The 21,436-nt window shown below is 40.4% G+C and overlaps 1 protein-coding gene across 2 annotated transcripts in view; it reads left to right on the top strand.

The window, feature by feature from the left end:
• Positions 1 to 21,436, top strand: part of LOC122549740 (progressive ankylosis protein homolog B-like) — a 117,723-nt gene that overhangs the window by 25,600 nt on the left and 70,687 nt on the right. For both annotated transcript variants that reach the window (XM_043689675.2, XM_043689673.2), the window contains exons 2-5: positions 6,840 to 7,056; positions 11,587 to 11,705; positions 14,069 to 14,152; positions 16,664 to 16,834. In XM_043689675.2, coding sequence (XP_043545610.1) covers positions 6,840 to 7,056; positions 11,587 to 11,705; positions 14,069 to 14,152; positions 16,664 to 16,834 — 591 coding nt within the window. The remainder of the gene's footprint in view (positions 1 to 6,839; positions 7,057 to 11,586; positions 11,706 to 14,068; positions 14,153 to 16,663; positions 16,835 to 21,436) is intronic.

Genomic DNA, 21,436 nt, shown 5'->3' with positions numbered 1-21,436 from the left:
CTCTTTGGCAAATGGGCCTACAGATGAGATCAATTTGATTTGTCTGTACTAGTGCAGGTTCCTTAGTCATAGAGATGTACAACATGGAAACAGACCCTTTGGTCCAATTCATCAATGTGGACCAGATGTCCTCAACTCATTTATTCCCATTTGTCAGCATTTGGTCTGTATCCCTCTAAACTTTTCCTATCCTTTTTAAATGTTGTCATTGTACCAGCCCCTCCACTTCCTCTGGCAGCTCATTCCATACATGCACCACATGCTGCATGAAACAATTACCCCTTAAGTCCTTTTTTAACTCTTTCTCCTCTCACTCTAAACCTATGCCCTCTAGTTCTGGACTCCTCCAACCCAGAGAAAAAACTGTCTGTCTATTTATCCTATCCATGCCCTTCATGATGTTATAAAACTCTATAAGGTCATCCCTCTGCCTCTGTTCTAGGGATAACAGCCGCAGCCTATTGAGCCTCTCCCTATTTCTCAAACCCTCCAACCCTGGCAACATCCTTGTAAATCTTTTCTGAACTCTTTCAAGTTTCACAACGTCCTCCCGATAGGAAAGAGACCAGAATTGCACGCAATATTCCAACAGTGTCCTGTACAGCCACAACATGATCTCCCAACTCCTATACTCGATACTGTGACCAATAAAGGAAAGGAATGCCATTTTCACTATCCTATCTACCTGTGACTCTAATTTCAAGGAACTGTGAAATGCACTCCAAGGTCTTTTTGTTCAGCAACTCTTCCCAGGACATTCCCATGAAGTGTCTAAGTCCTGCCCTGTTTTGCCTTTCCAAATGCAGCACTTCACATTTATCTAAATTAAACTGCATTTGCCACTCCTTGGCCCATTTGCCCATCTGATCAAGATCCTGATATACTCTGAGGTAACCACCTTCACTGTCCACTACACCACCCCAATTTTGTCATCTGCAAACTTTCTAACTATACCTCTTGTATAAATGATTTGGATGTGAGCATAAATAATGAAAAGTAGTGGACTCAGCCCCAATTCTTGTGGCACACCACTGGTCACAGGCCTCCAATCTGAAAAACAACCCTCCTCCACTACCGTCTGTTGTCTACCTTTTTAAGCCAGTTCTGTATCCAAATGGCTAGTTCTCCCTATGTTCCATGTGATCTAACCTTACTACAGTATACTGTGAGGTACCTTGTCGAATGCCTTACTGAAGTCCACATAGATCACATCTACTGCTCTGCCCTCATCAATCCTCTTCATTACTTTAAAAAGCTTAATCAGGTTAGTGAGACATGATTTCCCATGCACAAAACCATGTTGACAATCCCTAATCAGTCCTTGCCCATCCAAACATATGTAAATCCTATCCCTCACGATTCCCTCCGACCGCTTGCTCACCACCAATGTCTGACTTACCATGTCTGTAGTTCTCTGGCATTTCCTTAAACAGTGACAACACATTAGCCAACCTCCCGTCTTCCAGCACCTCACCTGTGACTATCCATGATCCCAATACCTCAGCAAGGGGCCCAGCAATCATTTCCCTAGCTTCCCACAGAGTTCTTGGGAATGCCTGAGCAGATCTTGAGGATTTATCCACCTTTATTCATTTTAAGACATCCAGCACCACAATTTCGTAATATGGACAATTTTCAAGATGCCACAATCCTTAATATGTTAATAAAATCCCTTTGGATTCTCCTTAGCCGTACTTGGCAATGCTATCTCGTGTCCCTTTTTTGTTTGCATTCCTGATTTTTCTGTCTAGTATACTCTGACAACCTTATACTTTTCTGAGTATTCACTCGATCTTTGCTGTCTACTCCTGACATATGCTTCCTTCTTTCTCGTGACCAAATCCTCAGTTTCTCTAGTCATCCAGGATTCCCTACCATGTACCAGCCTTGCCTTTCACACGAACAGGAACATTCAGGTCTTCAATTTAGAACTTCAACTTTTAGATCTGGTCTATCCTTTTCCAGCACTATTTTAAAGCTAATAGAGTTATGGTCACTGGCCCCAAAGTGCTCCCCCACTCACACCTCAGTCACCTGCCTTGTCTTATTTCCCAAGACTGGGTCAAGTTTTGCACCTTCTCTAGTAGGTACATCCACAAACTGAATCAGAATTTTTTCTTGTACACACTTAACACATTCCTCTCCATCTAACCCCTTAACACTATGGTAGTCCCAGTCTATATTTGGGAAGTTAAAATCACCTACCATAACCACCCTATTATCCTTACAGATGACTGCAATCTCCTTACAAATTTGTTTCTCAATTTTCTGCTGACTATTGGGGGGAGGGGGGTCTATACTACAATACTGAGGTGATTATCCCTTTATTTCTCAGTTCCAGCCAAATAAACTTGCCGACATGTATTCCCAGGAATATTCTCCCTCCGTACAACTGTAATGTAATCCTTTATCAAAATGCCACTCCCCCCTCCTCTCTCACCTCTCTTTTTTATCTTTCCTATAGCATTTGTATCCCAGAACATTAAAGTGCCAGTCCTTTCCATTCCTGAGCCATATCTCCGTAATCGCTATGGTAGCCCAATGCCATGTTCCTAACCATGCCCTGAGCTCAACTGCCTTCCTGTCAGGCCTCTTGCATTGAAGTAAATGCAGTTTAATTTATAGTCCTACCTGGTTCTCTACTTTGTTCCTGCCTGCCCTGACCTGTTTGTTTGACTCACTCCCTTTCCCAACTGTTCTTTCCCTGGGTTCCACCCTCCCACCTCACTAGTTTAAATCCTCCTGAGCACTCACGCGAATCTCCCTGCCAATACATTAGTCCCCTTTCAGTTCCAGTGCAATCTGTCCTCCTTATACAGGTCGACCCCAGAAGAGATTCCAATGATCCAGAAATGTGAATCCTTCTCCCCTGCACCAGCTCCTCGGCCATGCATTCATCTGCTCTATCTTCCTATTCCTACGCTCACTAGCTTATGGCACCAAGAATAATTCAGATATTACTACCCTCGAGGACCTCCTTTTTTTTTTTAATTCTTGTCTAATTTCCTGTATTCTCCCTTCAAAGAATCTTATCCTTTTTTCCTCCCATGTTTCTGGTTCCAATGTGTCCATCGACCTCCTGCTGGTCCCACTCCCCTTTTTGAGAATATTCTGCATTCTCTCCATGATATCCTTGATCCTGGCACCAGGGAGAATTTCTCACTGTTGGCTGCTGAAACGTTTGTTCGTACCTCTGACTGGAGAGTCCCCTGTCACAATTGATCGCATGGAACTTGACGTATTCCTCGTTACGTTAGAGCTAGTCTCGGTATCAGAAACTTGCTGTTTGTGCTATGTTTCCCTGAGAGAGCCATCATCCTCCAAATTTCCAAAACAGCATACTTGTTTGAGATGGGGATAGCCACAGGAGACTCCTGCACTACCTGCCTACCTCTAGTGGAGTTAACCCCTCTACCTGACTGTGTGTGTATTGTGGCTTTTCTCCCTTCCTATAACTGCCATCCATCACACCCCTACTCCTGTAAATTCCTCACTGCCTCTAACTGCCACTCCAACTGATGCATGCGATCTGATTGGATTCGCAACCAAACACAATAACTGCAGACATAATCATCAGTAACATTTGAGATTCTCCCTGATCTCCCATACTCGATAGGAAGAGCACATCACTCTACTAAAGGCCATCTTTACACCTTAACAATCTGTAGATCCAGAAAATAGCATGGTCTTACTGCTCCATGCTAACTTTAGTACTTGTGTTTTCAATTTTTAAACTTTAATCGAGACAGATCTCAATAAAACATAATCAAAAAGAACCCTCTCTAATCACTATTTTTGATTTACAATGAAAAAGAACAACAAGGTTACACTTACAAACTAAGCACTTATCTGTTCCTGTGCTGTGGGCTCCCCCACAAATTCTTCCAAGGTCAGCTGTGATTTTTCACTGTTTCCGAATTTTTCTTCGACTCACTCCAATGTCCAGAATTACTTGAACTCAAACAGCATAGACAGTAGCTGTACAGATTCAGTGTGTCAGACTGCAGTTGCGCGCTGTCTCGCGCAATCTGTCTCTTTTAAAGTGCCGTTGTTTTGATCATTTTTTTTCCCCCAAAAGTTCCAAAACAATGCAACAACTTATAAAACAGTAATTAAAGTTCCTGGAATTGAAGTAAACCAGCTCCACCTAAAGTACCTCAAAACAGCAGCTCTTACAGCCACAATTTTAGCCATTCTCCATTTTGGATTACCCAGAATCCATGCTGTGGTATTTGCAGAAACATCCAAAAATCACTGTGTTAATATCTAGTCTCTCAGCGCCTGGGTTCATTTCCACCCTTGGGTGTCTGTTAGTGTTGAGTTTGCATGTTCTGTGTCTGTGTGAGTTTCTGCCAGGTGCTCTGGTTTACTCTCTCAATCCAAAGATATGTAAGTTAGGTGGGTTGGTCATGCTAAATTGCCCATTTTTGTTCAGGGATGTGTTGTTTAGGTGCTTTAGGTATGGGAAATGCAAGGTTAGGGGAATGGGTCTGGGTGGGGTGTTCTTCAGAATGGCCTGTTTAAACACTGGAAGGATTGGATTTTTTTAAGATCAAATTTAGTGTAGGAGGTCAAGCTTCTGTACAGCATGACTATTTTACATTTTCCCGAAACCTTGATTGTCTGCTCCTCAGACCTGCTGTGCTTTCCCAGCACCATACTCTCAACATTTTACATTGATTACTTTGAGAATAAATGCAATATAGCACATAAGGAAATAATTTTGTTTTAACAACTAATTTCACATGGTATTTTGCTCAATAGCCTAAACACTGGGCATGAGTTTAGATTTCAAAACAACTGGCTCACCACCCATTACCCCTTGACCACGTCTATAGCTCTGAGCAATGACATGGAAGATGTTTATTTCCAATAAAAAGTGTACCCTCACCCAGCTGCTCTGAACCAGCCTTGATCCTCTCTTGCAGTAATTTTGAATGTTACATGAGCACTCTTTTTGGTTTGTGACTTACAATACTGTGGGTTCCAAAGACTGCAGCAGTTCAAGAAGGCAGCTCACCATTGTCTCCAGTCTCTGCACGGTCTTTTACTAACTGTTTGTTTGAATTTGCTCAAATTGAATTTCTTGGTTATCAGTTTCATGTAGGAAAACATGTATAACATGTACCACATTATGACTTATGGTGCTACTTCTCCTCAGACTTTCCATGTATATTGAAGATTTGGTTTTAAGTTTGCTCGCAGGGCTGGAAGGTTTGTTTTCAGATGTTTCGTCACCATACTAACTAACATAACCAGTGAGTCTCCAGTGAAATGCTGGTGTTATGTCCCACTTTCATTTATGTGGCTTGGTTTCTTGAGGTGGGTGATGTCATTTCCAGTTCTTATCAGGATGGTAGATGGGGTCCAAATTGATGTGTTGATTGTTGGAGTTCTGGTTAGAATGCCTGGCCTCTAGGAATTCAGCTTGTCCTATGATGGGTGTGTTGTCCCAATCAAAGTGGTGTCCTCCTTCGTCTGTATGTAAGGATACTAGTGTGATATTGGGTCATATCTTTTGGCGGCTAGTTGCTGTTCATGTATCCTGGTGGCTAGTTTTCGGCTTGTTTTTCCGATGCAGCTCAGCGAGTAAACTTACAACCAGAACCTCAACGTGAGCTACAAATCTTCTCAAAAAAATCACAAATATTGAAGATGTTTAGGTCAGTAAAGAAGTCAGTAACTTTGTACATGGCAAGATTGAACTTCCCAGTTGCATAGTTGATTCCACAGCTGTCCTTAATATAAGCTAGAAACCTCTAGTAAGAGGTAAGGGAAGACTTGTATTAAGACTGTAAGTATTGGCAGCCATTGGCCTTGAGGTTAATTGTGGTCTTTATAAAGCTTGTCCCACTCATTGGTTTTATCAGTGGAACTGCACACTGACTTCCTGCACTTTCAATGCTAGCTCACGTGTTTGAAGGGCAGAGACACTGTGTCTTGCATTTGGGTGGGAATGGTGCATCAGTAATATAAGTTGCCAATTGAAGTTTGAAATCTCTCAGCATCAGGTTCTAGTCCAACAGACTTATTTGGATGTGCTAGCTTTCAGAGCGCTCCGAAAGCTCTTGCTTCCAAATAAACCTATTTGGACTATAACCTGGTGTTGTGATTTTTAACTTTGTCCACCCCAGTCAAACACCAGCACCTCCACATCAATTGAAGTCTGACTTAGTAATTATCCCTGTCCACAGGAAAAGCAGACAACCAGCTTTTTCAAGCTCTGTTTTGATGCTCAACTAAAGCTGGAAATCTATCTTCAAATGTCTAATTGTAAGCATACTCAACCAAAAGGTTCAGGATTTGTCCGTGAACTTGTAGTGCGTAAAATTACAAAACAATTAGCTGCAGCAGGAGAAAGTGAGGACTGCAGATGCTGGAGATCAGAGTCGAATGTGGCGCTGGAAAAGCACAGCAGGTCAGGCAGCATCAGATGAAGAGCTTATGCTTGAATGAGTTGCAGCATGGTATTTTACAAGTCACAAATTGCATTGTGTGGAAGTTAAGATATAATACTTCTTTGTGAAACTAAGGATCTGTTACTATTACATTGGAGGCTATTTTGAGGCTTTTCTCACTATTGTGACAAGTTATTCGCAGCACGTTTGAAAGCTGACTCTTGGGTTGGCTCATTCTTGACAAGCAAGTTGAATGTCTTGTGCAAAACTGATTTGAAAGTAAACTCTCCTGGGTCACCATACCACAGGGACTCTTAATGTTGTGAGGTTGTTCACGCTCAAAGTAAGATCACGTTAAAATCTATTGAATTGACATTGAAGGCTCACTTTATGGATTTCACACTAACTGCTTCTTTCTCATCTTCTGTTATTTCGGAATAGGCACTAAACAGGGGTATAGCAGCTGTTAAAGATGATGCCATTGAGATGCTTGCTAGCTATGGGCTGGCGTACTCCCTCATGAAGTTCTTCACTGGACCAATGAGTGACTTTAAGAACGTGGGACTAGTATTTGTTCACAGTCGGCGAGATAGAATCAAGGCTGTCCTGTGCATGATCACAGCTGGTACTGTGGCTGCCATCTTTCACATTCTAATAGGTAACCTTCTAACTTCATATTTGAGTTGCGATTTAGAAAGTTTGGTTAATTATGTTAATTGTGAGAAATATCAAATGTCTGTTTTAAACTTGATTTGGAGATGCCAGTGTTGGACTGGGGTGTACAAAGTTAAAAATCACACAACACCAGGTTATAGGGCTCAATTGTAACGCGGTTACGATTGTGTTACAATTGAGCCCTCCACTATCACCTGATGAAGGAGTGTCACTCCGAAAGCTAGTGTGCTTCCAATTAAACCTGTTGGACTATAACCTGGTGTTGTGATTTTTAAGTTTGTTTTAAACTTGTTTGTATTGAAGAGTTATACAGGACTCAACATTAACTATTTCTCTCTACACAGTTCAAAATCTGACTACACCAGGTTATGGTCCAACAGGCTTATTTGGAAAGACTGGCTTTTGAAGCACTACTTGTGTACAGGAGAAGCGCTCCAAAAACTAGTGTTTCCAATTAAACCTGTTGGACTATAACCTAGTGTTGTGTGATTTTGAACTTTGTCCACCCCAGTCCACCAGCACCTCCAGATCTCTCTCTATCTCCAACACTTTTTAATTTTATTTCAGAATTCTAATATCCACCGGGTTTTGCTTTTCTTGTTGTTGTTGGCCTGTCTTGCATGCTTTTTAGTTTCTTAAAATCTCACTGAATTCTTTTATCCTGTGCATGCGCCATTGTCCTGAAATGAATCCTGAAGAAGGAAGCATTAATAATATTTTCCAGAACAGGTGACAATACTTAGTATTTATGTCATGCCTTTAATGTAATAAAATGTCAAAAAAAATTCACAAGCTTCTCCAACAACATTTGACACACTGATGTATTTGAGCAGAGGTAGTAAAACAGCTCAGTTGAGAAGATAGATTTAAAGGAGGGAAAAGAAATAACTACTTAACCTTCGCAGCATGACTAACAAGGAAAGGGTGATTAAAACCAGGAGGGAGGAGCTGGATTTTCAACAAGTAAAAATGAAGGAATATAGTTATCTCACAGGCTGGAGTACATTAGAGTGAGAGTGAACTGAGGATTAAAAAGAGGGCAAGATTGTGACCATCTAAGATTGGCAAGCTGCTTAGCTGGAAAGCATTATTGGTCAGCTAGCATAGGGGTGGTAAATGAACAGGATAATAGGACTTTGTTTCCTGCCAGTATGTCTCAATCTTCCTGGTTCACCAGAAGATCTGGTTGCAGCAGAAGAGAGCCACGGAATGGCACTGCAGACTGTCCAGTGCAGGTAAATGACGACATATTCTGCATTGCAGGTATGAGTTAGATTGACAAGTTGGTGGAATGTGCAATAAAAGTGGGTAGGGTCTGAAGGAGCACTCAATTAATATGGTCATTAATGCATACACCAGGCCTCTTGTCTGTTTCTTTAGTTGCATTGCCTGTATAGGTGTGTCACAGGAATCTACTTCCTCTGTGGTACCTATCTTTCACAAGAGTTAAGCTTGGAAAAGGCATAATAATCCTTCATGTATCTGTTGAACAGTCCAGCTGTAAGGGTTCCCCCCTCAGCACTGCTTGATGCCTAACTTGTTTTGTCCTTCTGTATGGACAGAAAGCAAAGGCTGAGGAAAGAGGAGCCGGTATTTATCTGTTCACCACTGCCAAACTGGAGGCCTTTTGAGCTGGTATAGGAGCAGGACACTTCCTCAGACATGGAGTTTTGAGTGGCAGACGTGGAAAGTGATGAAGATTTTACTTAACTATCAATAAAAAGATTATTTCCCATCTCTCTGCACATCCTGTTTAATATTCATGCAGCCAAAACTAGTTTTTCTGCTGTAGAGATTCACTAATGAACCTTCTCAAAGCTCCTCTGGTGGTGATAGTCCAACCTCAAGTCATACAACTACCATATCTACCTGGTTGAGAAAAATCTTTCCATCAATCTCCTCTAAGCCATTAGCTCCTCACCTTTTTTAAAAGTCTGCTCTTTAGTCTCAGACATACCTGTCATAGGGAAGGGATTCTCATGATCTACTCAGTCTATGCACCTTATCATTTTGTAAACATCGATCAGATTTGCACTCGGCTTCTTCTGCTCCAGGGAGAACAGCTTATCCAGTCTCTCTTAACTAAAGTCCGTTCCGCATCCTGGAAACATCTTGATGAATCTCCTCTGCACCCTCTCCACTGCAGTCAAAACTTTCTGACGGCGTGGTAACCAGGCTTGCGCACAGTATTCCGCATGTAGCCGAACCAATATTTTCTAAAGTTGTAACAAGGTGTCTTTGCTAGAAGTTCTATGCCTTGGCTATTGAAAGCAAGCATCCCACATACCACCTTTAGCATCCTAACTGTGCTGATATCTTCCAGGGTCTATGGACTTGTACCCCATTTTGTACAACACTTGTACAATCTTTCTTCTCGGTACTCCCTAAGGACCTATCATTCATTTTGTATATGAATTATCTTCCACATTGATGATCCCTACCACCTGATGATCCCTACCACTGAAAGTGCCTGTTCAAGTCACACATCATCCTAACTGAGAATTACAACTCACCATTCCTTCATCGCTGATGGATCAAAATCCTGAAATGCTGGAACAGCACTGCGGGTGTTCTACACCACGTGAAATGCAGCAGTTCAAGAAGGTTCACCACCATCTCTCAAAAACAATCAAGTATGAGTGATAACTGCCAGTAGCATTTGTTGCTCCATGGGTGCAAGTACATGGTTTAGTACATTTCTTGGGACTTAGCTTTCAATGCCAACCCAAACTAATAAGGTGAAAATTTCTGCCAACCGAAGGGCTATGTTGAGTTTGGCATGTTTTCCCCACATTTCCAATGAATGCCAATGCATCACAAACAAATTTGAGGAAAGTGCACAGGAAATGGCAGCATTGGTATTCAGTGGGATCTTGGAGTGCAAGCCCATAGCTCCCTGAAAATGGCAACACCAGTAGATAAGGTGGTAAAGAAGGCAATGGTTGTCTTCATTGGTCTGGGGACTGAGAATAAAAATTGACATGTCATGTTGGAACTGTACAAAACTAGACCAGTATTGTGTGCAGTACTGGTCACCACACTATAGGGAAGAGGCTACAAGAGGTTTACTAGGATGCAGTTTGGATTTGTGTGTATTAGCCATAAGAGGTTGGACAAAATTGGATTGTTCTTGTTAGAGTGTCGGATGCTGAGGGCCATCATTAAGAAGTGTCTAAAGTTTTTGGGACGAGTGGTTAGTTGTATGCTTGGTCGCAGTCTTTTTTTTTCCAAGGGTGGAAATGTCAAGTACTAAAGGACATGGATGTTAGGTGAGTGAGGAAAAGTTCTTTTTTAACACTGTTACATGTCTGCGTGCTGCCAGGGGACATCATAGAAGCAGAGACGATAGCAGAATTTAAGACAGATACATTAATAGGCAGGGAATAGAGGGTTATGGACTATGTGCAAGCAGATGAGATTAGTTTCGAATAGCATCATAGTTGGTACAGAGCTGGTGGGCTGAAGGACCTGTTCCTGTGCTGTACTGCTATAGGTTCTATGTAAAATCGCAATACATGATTTTTTACAAAATTCCGACTTGTTAGGACAGAAGAATGGCTGCCTTGCATGATCGGAAAAAATTAATGTGGGTACAATAGAGGTTGCTATTTAAAATAGTAGTACAAGGGTGCAGAGAAGTTAAAAATCACACAACACCAGGTTATAGTCCAACAGGTTTAATCGGAAGCACACTAGCTTTCAGAGCGACGCCTCTTCATCAGGTGATGAAGGAGCGGCGCTCTGAAAGCTAGTGTGCTTCCGATTAAACCTGTTGAACTATAACCTGGTGTTGTGTGATTTTTAACTTTGTACACCCCAGTCCAACACCGGCATCTCCAAATCATGGGGACAGAGAATGTCACTTTACCACTGGCCATACCACTGTTGACCTGATTAGGATATTCAGGATCAAACAGGAATTTGTTCCGTTTTGCAATATGATTAACACTTGCTTTCTGATAAACATGTATATTCTATTTGTTAAGTATTCAAGTTTTATTTTGTTGATTTTTTTTAAAGTTGTCAGTCTATTCTATTTCAGTAAACTGTCATATGTTGCATGGAACCTAATCTTTAAGTACTTGCAGGCTTTTATTTACAGAAACATTGTGTACCATGCAACCCCAACAGAATAAACTTTTGGCTTGCGTTAACAATGGCTACTCACCACCTTAAATACAGTAACTCCCAAATAATGTATAATTAATAAATGAGGAGACGACCCTGGTTTGAGTCTGTATCCTAGACTTGTGTGTGTATATAAGGGCAAACTATTTGCCATACTGATTCCTTCACTGCAGGGTAATCTTTAGATATTTTGACTATAACATAGCTTTAGGTACAATTTCAATACTGTAATAGACTTTATAGCTAACAGACCACATTTCAAAGACTTTATTTTAAAATGGGGTTAGAGAAAATGATCCTTCAAACCTTTATAGTTGGTCAGTCAGCTGTTAGCTATGACTTTGACTGTGCTCAATTTAATACCTTTTTTTCTGTCTGTTTTTAGCATATACAGATCTGGGATATTACATTATTAACAAATTACATCATGTGAATGACTCTGTGGGAAGTAAAACAAGAAAGGCCTTCCTATACCTGGCTGCCTTCCCAATGCTGGATTCCTTGGTAAATTAAGGTCTTTAATTTTATGATGTGTTGCTTAAGCTTTTGTATTATGCAGTGAAAGGCAAATATTGATCTTTCTTATGAACCTATCATTATGTGACCAGCAGTGTGCTGCAAGGATTGGTGGTTGAGCCACTGCTCTGTCATTTATATAAATGATTTGGATGTGAATATCGGAGGTGAATCTCCTCTGCCCCCCATCCAGGGTATTTTTATAACTGAAAGCCTGTGTTCAATGGTTTACCACAGGGTTTGGTATTGGGTCCCTTGCTGTTTGTAGTGTGCATTAATGATCTGCACACAAATGTCCAAGGTTTAATCAGTAAATTTGCAGATAACATGTAAATTGGTGATGTGGTAAATAGTGAACTGGAAAACCTGAGATGCAAAGATGATTATAAGTAGGCTTTGAGTCGGGGCTTCCTCCTGGATGGGTGCAAAAGTGCCTCAGCCCAATGACTGCTAAATGGCTGGAGGTAAACCAACTAAAAGGAGACAGACTTGCCCCCCAACATTTCAGCCAAAGAGAGTGCACTGCATCTGTGTGAAATTCTGCCAACTGGTGTCTGATTAGATGCTGACACATGTAAAATAAGAGCAAAATGCCACCTCTTCTGCACACAACACCTCCACAACTTCCCAACTCCACAGCATCTTAGTACATCGCACTACTCCAGTAACACTTCTCTGGTCTCTGGTTGCTGCTCAGGAAATTCCCTAATCTCTTGTGGAAAATGCAAGTCATTCAATGTCACCTGTTTATTAATTCCCTCTGCAAATGTTTCTGTGATTTATATGTGCAACAAACCTGATTCAGTTCTCTTCATTTATACTGCAATTATGCTAGAATATGTTTCAGATGAGCATTGACTGGGTGTACTTGTCCAGGAATGCATTGTACCCTATTAGTTCCAGAACACTCAGAGTACAGGTGCAAGGGAATACACCTGGGGGTATTTAAAATCTGACTAGGATCGTTGACAACGTCCGGAAAAAATCATTTTGTGCTATGCAAGAGGATTTTTCTTGAAACTTTAAAATGACTGCAGTATTCTAAAAGCACATTCACAAATTGGGCTTGCTTGATAACCATAAGTTATTATCTCATTATGACCACTCATTAGGACATGTGCACGATTATGTAGACAAAACAGTTTAATGTACCTTCAATGGATTAAATCTCAGTATATGAACAGTTTTGTGATGGAGCACTGGAGTTATTTATAATGCAAATGGCAAAAGATCCCCACTGGTTGGAAAAACATGTTACAACTGTAAGTAGAACGTTTGTTCATGCAAACCTGGGAAGATACTATATTCTGTTTCCTGTTCAGGCTTATCTAATCTGCGCTTATTCGAGTGATTCTCACGTGAAAGCATGTGAAGAAATTTTGTATAACTTTGAATTTTTGCTTGTGCTGACAGGTTCAGGATTTGTGATTCTTACATAATGGTGTTTATGATCGATGGGCTTGATCATTATAGAATGCAGATTTCATACAAACCTTACACAGTTTCAGCAAGATAATAATTTCACCCATTATACAGAGACTCAGGAATTTCAGTTTAGCAGAATTCTGATAACCCTTTTTACAGGATTGAACTAAGATCTGTTTAGCTTTGTTTATTCTTCTATTTCCCTGGAGCTTTCTTTCCCTGCTATATCATAGAATCTGATTTTATGAATGTTTTCCAGGACCTCAGCTGGCCTGATCTATTATGTTGGCATTGAATATGAGGTGCGTGACAGGAGAGCTGAGCACTGTTCTCACCTGCATTCACTTGCCCAACTAAACAGATATATACAGAAACTCATTCAACTCTCATTTACTGTTCTTGGAGTTTTAAGTACAGTGTAGTCTCTGCCAAACAGAGAAGGGAAAATGCGGGAGAGTTCCAGGTTGGAAATAATAGACTAGTTAGGTGGTTATATTTGACTGGTGCGGATGCAATGTGCCAAAGGGCCTTTTGCTGTGCTGTAGATCCCTACGACTGTATGAGATTTACTGGCAACTGGCTTTATTGACAATAGATTCAGAGCTATTTATCAGTTTGAGGTGGTTGAGCAAGAAACTAAGGAAAACAATACAGCAAGAAAATGAAGGAAGTCTTGCTTTCTTCCTCCCACCCTACAACCGCAATGAAAAAGAAGACTTTAATGACCTTTTGCTCTGGGCAGAACAGTTTTACATAAATGGATTTGCTATCCCATTAGCATCAATGGGAACTGGTTATGCAATGGTTTGAATGTATAAATCTGTTTGTATACTCAACAGTTGGATGCTCATCTTGTATTGCTGATCTTCAATGGAAATGGGTCCTGAATTACTTGTATTTAACACCTTTTTTTTGTTTGTTTTTAGGCATGGACCCATGCTGGCATTCTGCTGAAACATAAGTACAGTTTATTGGTGGGCTGTGCATCTGTTTCAGATGTCATTGCTCAGGTAAAGATCATTTATTTCTGCCTTCAAAGACTTGGGGAGAGGAAAAGGGGAAAATAAGGTTTTAAAGCTTATTATCTGCATCTAAAACAATTCTAATTATATTCTTGCCTTGAATTCCTTCATAAGATTCTTCTGATGTATGAGCATTATAAGTGAAGTGAATTTTTAAAAATTCAAAGATTTCAATTATGCTTTGCTGGATAGCTGTCTTAACCAAAATACACACCCACTGTAACTCAGTGATCACTCTGAATTCTAAGTTATACTTTTGTACTCTGGAAATATGGAACGGTCAGTTTGGTCACAGTATCCTGGGCTTTATTAGTAGGAGCGTAGAGTATGAGAGCCCAGTGGTTATGCTGAACAAAACACTTATTAGACATCAACAGAAGTATTGTGTACAATTCTAGGTTCCGTACAGTAAGGGTGTGAATACATTCAAGAGAACACAGAGGAGATTGACAAAAATGATTCAATTATGAGGGTAGATTGAGGAGGTTAAGACTGCTTCCTTGGAGTGAAGACGTCTAAGGGGAGGTCTGAAAGAAGTTCTCAAAATCATAGAGTTCTGGGTAGGGTAGACCGGGAAATCTGTGTTCCTGCTTGTAAAAGGATCGAGAATGAGAGGGCACAAGATGTGATTTCCAAAAGTAACACGTGTGCTGTGAGAAACGTCTTATTCACGCAATGAGTGGTTCAGGTCTGGAATTCAGTGCCTAGAAGTTTGATAGGCAGAGAATCTGTTGAGGCATTCAAGAGGGCATTTGATTACTGTTTGAATGAAAGCAATGTGCAAGGGTATGGAGAAAAGGCAGGAGAATGGCATTCTGTTGTAAAACTTGAAGAGCCAATGCAGATATAATGGTCAAATTCTGTGAAATGTGCCAAGAGGCAAGTTGTTATTGGATATAAACCACAGATTCTCATTGTGTTTTTAAGGATCTCCTGTAGCAACTAATGTTTCATTTAAGATCCTTTCTGTAGAATATCGCAGTAAAATCTGTATGATGGCAGCGTTGTGCTCAAAATTCAACACTGACATTGCATAACAAATACTGAATGTAAACATTGGCCTTTCCTTGAGGTCTGAATTGAAAGTTTTTTAACATTTTTGACTAAGAGACCTGTACAAGGAATGAGGTACAACAAATAAACCGGAAAGATTGTGACTTTGAAATGGTGTATTAGTTATATGTATGAAGGAAAAAAATCACTTTCACAGGTTATTGAGCCATTCTTTCATTCTTAAGAAGTGATCAAAAGTGATGAGAGATCTTTCACTACTCCTAATAAAAATGTGAAGTGTTCTGAATTTGAGTCATTGCTATTGATTTGGATGAAGGTCAATTTGTTTCTTCTTTCGAGGATATGAACCTTAATATCTTAGTACAACATGTGGGCGGCACGGTGGCACAGTGGTTAGCACTGCTGCCTCACAGCGCCGGAGACCTGGGTTCAATTCCTGCCTCAGGCGACTGACTGTGTGGAGTTTGCACGTTCTCCCCGTGTCTGCATGGGTTTCCTCCGGGTGCGCCGGTTTCCTCCCACAGTCCAAAGATGTGCAGGTCAGGCGAATTGGCCATGCTAAATTGCCCGTAGTGTTAGGTGAAGGGGTAAATGTAGGGGTATGGGTGGGTTACGCTTCAGCGGGTCGGTGTGGACTTGTTGGGCCGAAGGGCCTGTTTCCACACTGTAATGTAATCTAATCTAATCTAATCTAAACATCTCCTCTTATGATCCTGAACAACTATTCCTTACAGCTGAGTTGAGCCATTGATCATTTTCTTTAGCACAATATAATTTCTGCATTCTGTCTTAAACTTACACTTATTGAGCTTTCCCCTTCACATTAAGCTGACTTAGATTAAGTATTGTTATGTTATTGTTTTTACGGAGTATCTTCTACACACTTCTGAAAAATCTATAAAACTCATTTTGAATGCTCGCTTCCTATTATTCATCCTTTTATTGCTCGCCCTGTTAACATGTGGATCATGCTTGTAGCTGTCCTCTATATTGCCTAACAGTCATAGAATAGAACTGTGCATCACTCTACAACTTTCCACTTCTTCACGTAAAGAGAAGAGAAAATCAGGATGGAATCCAAAGGTTTAAAGCAGCAAATTGAGAGAAGGAAAGCAGCTGGCTAGGTGTATGTTGACCTGTATTGCACCTGATGTGTAAATCCATATGATGCAAGTGGAAAGATGTTTCACTTCCCCAGAACTCAGTCAATAACACTTTCTTCTTAAATTGCACTCTGTTGCCATTATCATAGTGATCATGTTGACCACTCACATTTATGTAACACTTCCAACATAAAATGCTCCAGTGTTTATGTAAAATATAGTCTGTTAATGGAATGTAATTAACTTTGTAAAATCAGTATTACAAGAGGTTGGTAGCCAAATGATTTTTGCCTTTGTGTGCTTATTAACATGTGCTTCACATTCGTTTAACTATTGCCAAGCCAGAAGCTGGTGTTTCGCTTAATTTTTATTTTCTTTCCAGATTGTATTTGTATCCATTTTGCTGTACAGTCATCTAGAATGCACAGAGCCTCTTCTGATTCCAATTCTGGCCTTGTACATGGGAGTGATGGTCCGTTTTACCATGGTGGGGCTTGGATATTATAAAAATGTACATGACATCATTCCTGAGAGAAGTGGACCTGAAATGGGGGTAAATATCAAGCTCACTTAGTTAGCAACAGGAAAAGATTTTGAATAGTATAATGGGCATGGTAGACTGAACATTGAATGGCATAATATAGAAAATGTTAAAATGGCCTTGCATATCAGTATGAGAATCTTTGGACAGCATGCTTCAACTCTGCTTTACAGACACACAGCTGCAATGTTTTAATGAATCTGATGTTCCAGGTTTGTAATTATTTTATGGTTTGTGGTATAATTTTTCTCTCAGCTTCAAGTAGCACTATAACATCGTCCTAAAGTCACCGAGATGTACAACACAGAAGCAGACCCTTCAGTCCAACTCATCAATGCAGACCATGCAGTCCCATTTGCCAGCACTTGGCCCATATCCCTGTCAACCCTTGCTATTTGTATACCCATCCAGATGCCTTTTTAAATGTTGCAATTGTACCAGCCTCCACCACTTTTTCTGGCAGCTCATTCCATATATACACAACAATCTGCATGAAAACGTTGCCCCTTAGGTCCCTCTTGCATCTTTCTCCCTCACCTTAGACCTATGTCCTCTAGTTCTGGACTCGCCCACCCTAAGGAGAAGACCTTGTTTATTTATCCTATCCATGCCTCTCATGATTTTATAAACCTCTGCGGTCACTCCTCAGCCTCCAATGCTCCAGGGAAAAACAGCCCTAGCCTATTCAGCCTCTCCCCATAGCTCAAATCCTCCAACCCTGGCAACATCCTTAAATCTTTTCTGAACCCTTTCAAGTTTCACAACATCCTTCCAATAGGAAAGACACCAGAATTGCACACAATATTTCAAAAGTGGCCTAACCAATGTCCTGTGCAACCATAACGTGAGCTCCCAACTCCTATATCTCAATACTCTGACCCATATTCTAGTCTTTGTATTATAAACTGACAAGAATCAGAGGAACCTCGATTATCCGAATGAGATGGGCATGCACTGTTTCGTTCGGATAATTGATTATTTGGATAATCGATTTTTCCCTTAAACAAGGGAAGCCATACTGGTCTAGTGCTGTGCTCTACCGGAGAATTTGTTTAAATCTATAATTTTAATGAGTCTGCTATTTAAACAAGCTAGTCTTTGCATTCTGCAAATGACAGGTTAAACTGAGAAGGACTAAACCCTTACTATGACATAAATACTCTAAGAATTCCCAGCATTAAATAACGTCCCGAACAGTTTCTCCAATCGCAAGAGCATTTGTCAGTTTCCGGGAACTGTGCTGTGACAGAAAGACCGAAGCACTGCCTCGCGCATGTGTTTACTTTCTCGGCCATTTTCTTTTTCGAAACGGCCTGGTAAAGTGACGGGAATACTGTAAAACACTTACTCTTTGCAAAGGGCTGTGTAACTAACTCTTAGCTAAAAATTGTCCAGTTGTTGATGCTTGAGGTGCTTGTGTTTTGGCCAGCGTTTTCACATGTTCTTCAGTACAGGTAAATCGAATACACTTACCTCTTTTTGATATAATGTTTTTGCGGGACCTTGATATCATCTTTGGATAATTCAAAATTTGAATAATTGATTTTCGGATAATCGAGGTTCCTCTGTAGACCTCTTTGCAATTTATATAAACCCAGCTTAAGATGATGCAAATCTTGTGTCAGTGCCAAACTTTCAAACATACTCTGCCCTAAATGCAACAGCTGTCATCATTCTGAAACACTTGGCCAATTCTGTTTTGAATTCATACTGTGCTAACTGTTTGATGCAATCAAACTGTTTAGAGGATAGGTCTGTCATTTTATTTGCTTGTTTAAAAACAGCGTATCAATTCACATGAGATTATCCAACTTGGCTGCCAGTTAAATTTCTCAGCAATTTTAAAAATAAGGAACAGATTGTTGTCTGTCTAAACATTATTTAATTTATCCATAGACTTAGTTAAAAATCATGTCAAGGCATCTCTCAGAAGCGGCACGGTGGCCCAGTGGTTAGCACTGCTGCCTCACAGCGCCAGAGACCCGGGTTCAATTCCTGCCTCAGGCGACTGACTGTGTGGAGTTTGAACGTTCTCCCCGTGTCTGCATGGGTTTCCTCCGGGTGCTCCGGTTTCCTCCCACAGTCCAAAGATGTGCAGGTCAGGTGAATTGGCCATGCTAAATTGCCCGTAGTGTTAGGTAAGGGGTAAATGTAGGGGTATGGGTGGGTTGCACTTCGGCGGGTTGGGGTGGACTTGTTGGGCCGAAGGGCCTGTTTCCACACTGTAATGTAATCTAATCTTAAAAAAAAAAGCGTTTAGCTAAACATTGACAGCAATCCAAAGGTAGTGATGGAGATGGCCAAAAAACTGAGTCAAAAAGGTAGATTTTAAGAGGCATCTTAAAGTAGAGCTGGAGAGCAGAAGAGATTAATGGAGAGAATCCTAGTTTGAGGGAACTAGGTAGTAGAAAGCATAGACCCCATTTGTTGAGCAAAGGGAGATGAAATTCACAAAAAGCCAGAATCAAACAAGCAGAGAATTCAGTTGTAGGGTTGGAGGATACTAGGAACAGAAGGGCTGAAACCATAAAGAAACATAAACCTCAAGTTTTATACTTGAGGTCATGAAGATTGGCTAGCAAAGTCTATTGAAGCTGGAGGGGACAAGCATATGGTATAGGGTTTCAGTGGTAAATGAACTGCGATGATGGAAGTGGTGTGTGGAGGAATTATTTGTATTGTTATGCAAGTAGAAGTAGGCTGTCTTTGTGGCAGGAAAGATATGTAGGAAGAGGAAATATATCAGAAACTAAGGTTGAGGTTAGAAAAAGTACTAAAATTGTCAACAGTTGAATTGAAACTCCCAGATGATGTCTAGGGAATGGGATTGAATCTTTGTTCATATTACTGGGTTTACAGTGCGGGCCGGAGACGATGGCTTTAGTCAACCCAGTGATTAACTGGAAGGAAATTGCAGCTCACACAAAAATGTCTAGCACAGATTCAGACAATATAGGGATGAAAAAGGAGGTTATATTAGAGACAAAGGCATCAATGGTAGAGATGGAAAACCTGTTGAATAAATGCATGGATTCAGAAGGCATGTGGAAAATAGAATCAAAGATCTGTTAGGACTTTGGAATCAGTTATAAACAATTTGGGGATGAGTTATTATTCCATGACTGGATACAAAGAATAATTATAATACAGATGGAGCTCATTCTACTTGTTTTCCTCTCTCTACGAGCATTTTAGCTACTCTTGTTCCCTGTACTTGATTCCGTTGACCTGTAATTTTTTACTATACGTTTGTTTTGAAAGCTACAGTTTAGACTTCACTGTATTCTCAAGCAGCACATATCAAACACTTGCTATGTAAAAATATCAAGTTACAATTTAAGAATATATTCCTAGTCATTTTAACTGCTGTGCTCCATTCTTTGACTTTTTTGCCAGTGGAAAGAATAGCTTTATAAAAACAATGACTGCGGATGCTGGAAACCAGATTCTGGATTAGTGGTGCTAGAGGAACACAAGAATAGCTTTGTATACTCTGTTCAGACTTCTCATAGTTTTTAATATCTTTTATCAAATCGCTTGTCAATATCCTGTTCTAAGGAGAACTGACCCAATTGCTGCAGTCCAACCATGTAACTGAAGTCCATCCCCCCCACCCCCCCGAAACTATTCTCATCATCTCTAATACATTAATTCTTCCTAAAGCACATAGACCAAAATTGAACACAGTGCTCTTGTTGAAAGCAAATCAGTATTTTTTTAAAAACTGAAATGGAAACTATTGGATAAAGTCAGCTGGTCTGGCAGCATTTGTGGAGAGAAAGCAGAGTTAACTTTGAGTCCAATGACCTTTAACTCGAAGCATTTAGCTCTGCTTTCCCTCCATAGGTGCTGCCAGACCTGCTGAGTTTCTCTAGCAGTTTATTTTTTTGCTTCGGATTTCCAGCATCCACAGTTCTTTGTTTTATTTCAATGTTTTATAAAGTTACGTTATAACTTCCTTGGATTTGTAGTCTACACCTTTTTATTTGTGAAACCCAAATTTGTAAAAGCAAAGTATTCCAGATGCTGGAAATCTGAAACAAATGTCGAAAATGGTGGAGAAATCCAGCATTTCTGAAATTCTATTCTTGACTGGGTAGATGTTGAGAGTATGTTTCATCTCCTGGAGGATCTGAGAATGGCAAGGTAATACAACTTGAAATGAGGGTTCTCTCATTTAAGATGAAGATGAAAAAATACTTCTCTCATAGGGCTGTTTAATTGTTGGAGTTCTTTACTTCCGAGAGCAACTGAATAATTGAATATATTCAAGGCTGAGTTAGACAGACTTTTTATCAACCAGACAATAAATGGTTAACGTGGCAAGCTGAAATGTGGAGTTAAGTTCACAGACAGATCAACCATGATCTTATCAAATGGTAGAATTCTGTAGACTTGGGGAGCCAAATGGCTTACTCCTGCTATTGGTCACTATGTTCTGATGTCTAGCTGCATCTGTACTCTTTTTTTTTTTTGATATTATCTCCTGTTGTTCTTCCCAACAGAATTAATCAGTCTTGTATTAAATTTCATATGCCACTTCTCATTCAATCAGCTTATGTCCACTTGAGGTTTATCACTGTTCTCCTCATGGTATCCAATACTTCCAAATTA

The sequence above is a fragment of the Chiloscyllium plagiosum genome, unplaced genomic scaffold (assembly GCF_037043375.1).
Source record: "Chiloscyllium plagiosum isolate Xiang-an unplaced genomic scaffold, Cpla_swu_hap1 HiC_scaffold_5, whole genome shotgun sequence".
In the NCBI taxonomy this organism is placed as follows: Eukaryota; Metazoa; Chordata; class Chondrichthyes; order Orectolobiformes; family Hemiscylliidae; genus Chiloscyllium; species Chiloscyllium plagiosum.
The sequence above is the reverse complement of the archived record's forward strand: the minus strand, read 5'-3'. Positions and strand labels throughout refer to the sequence as shown.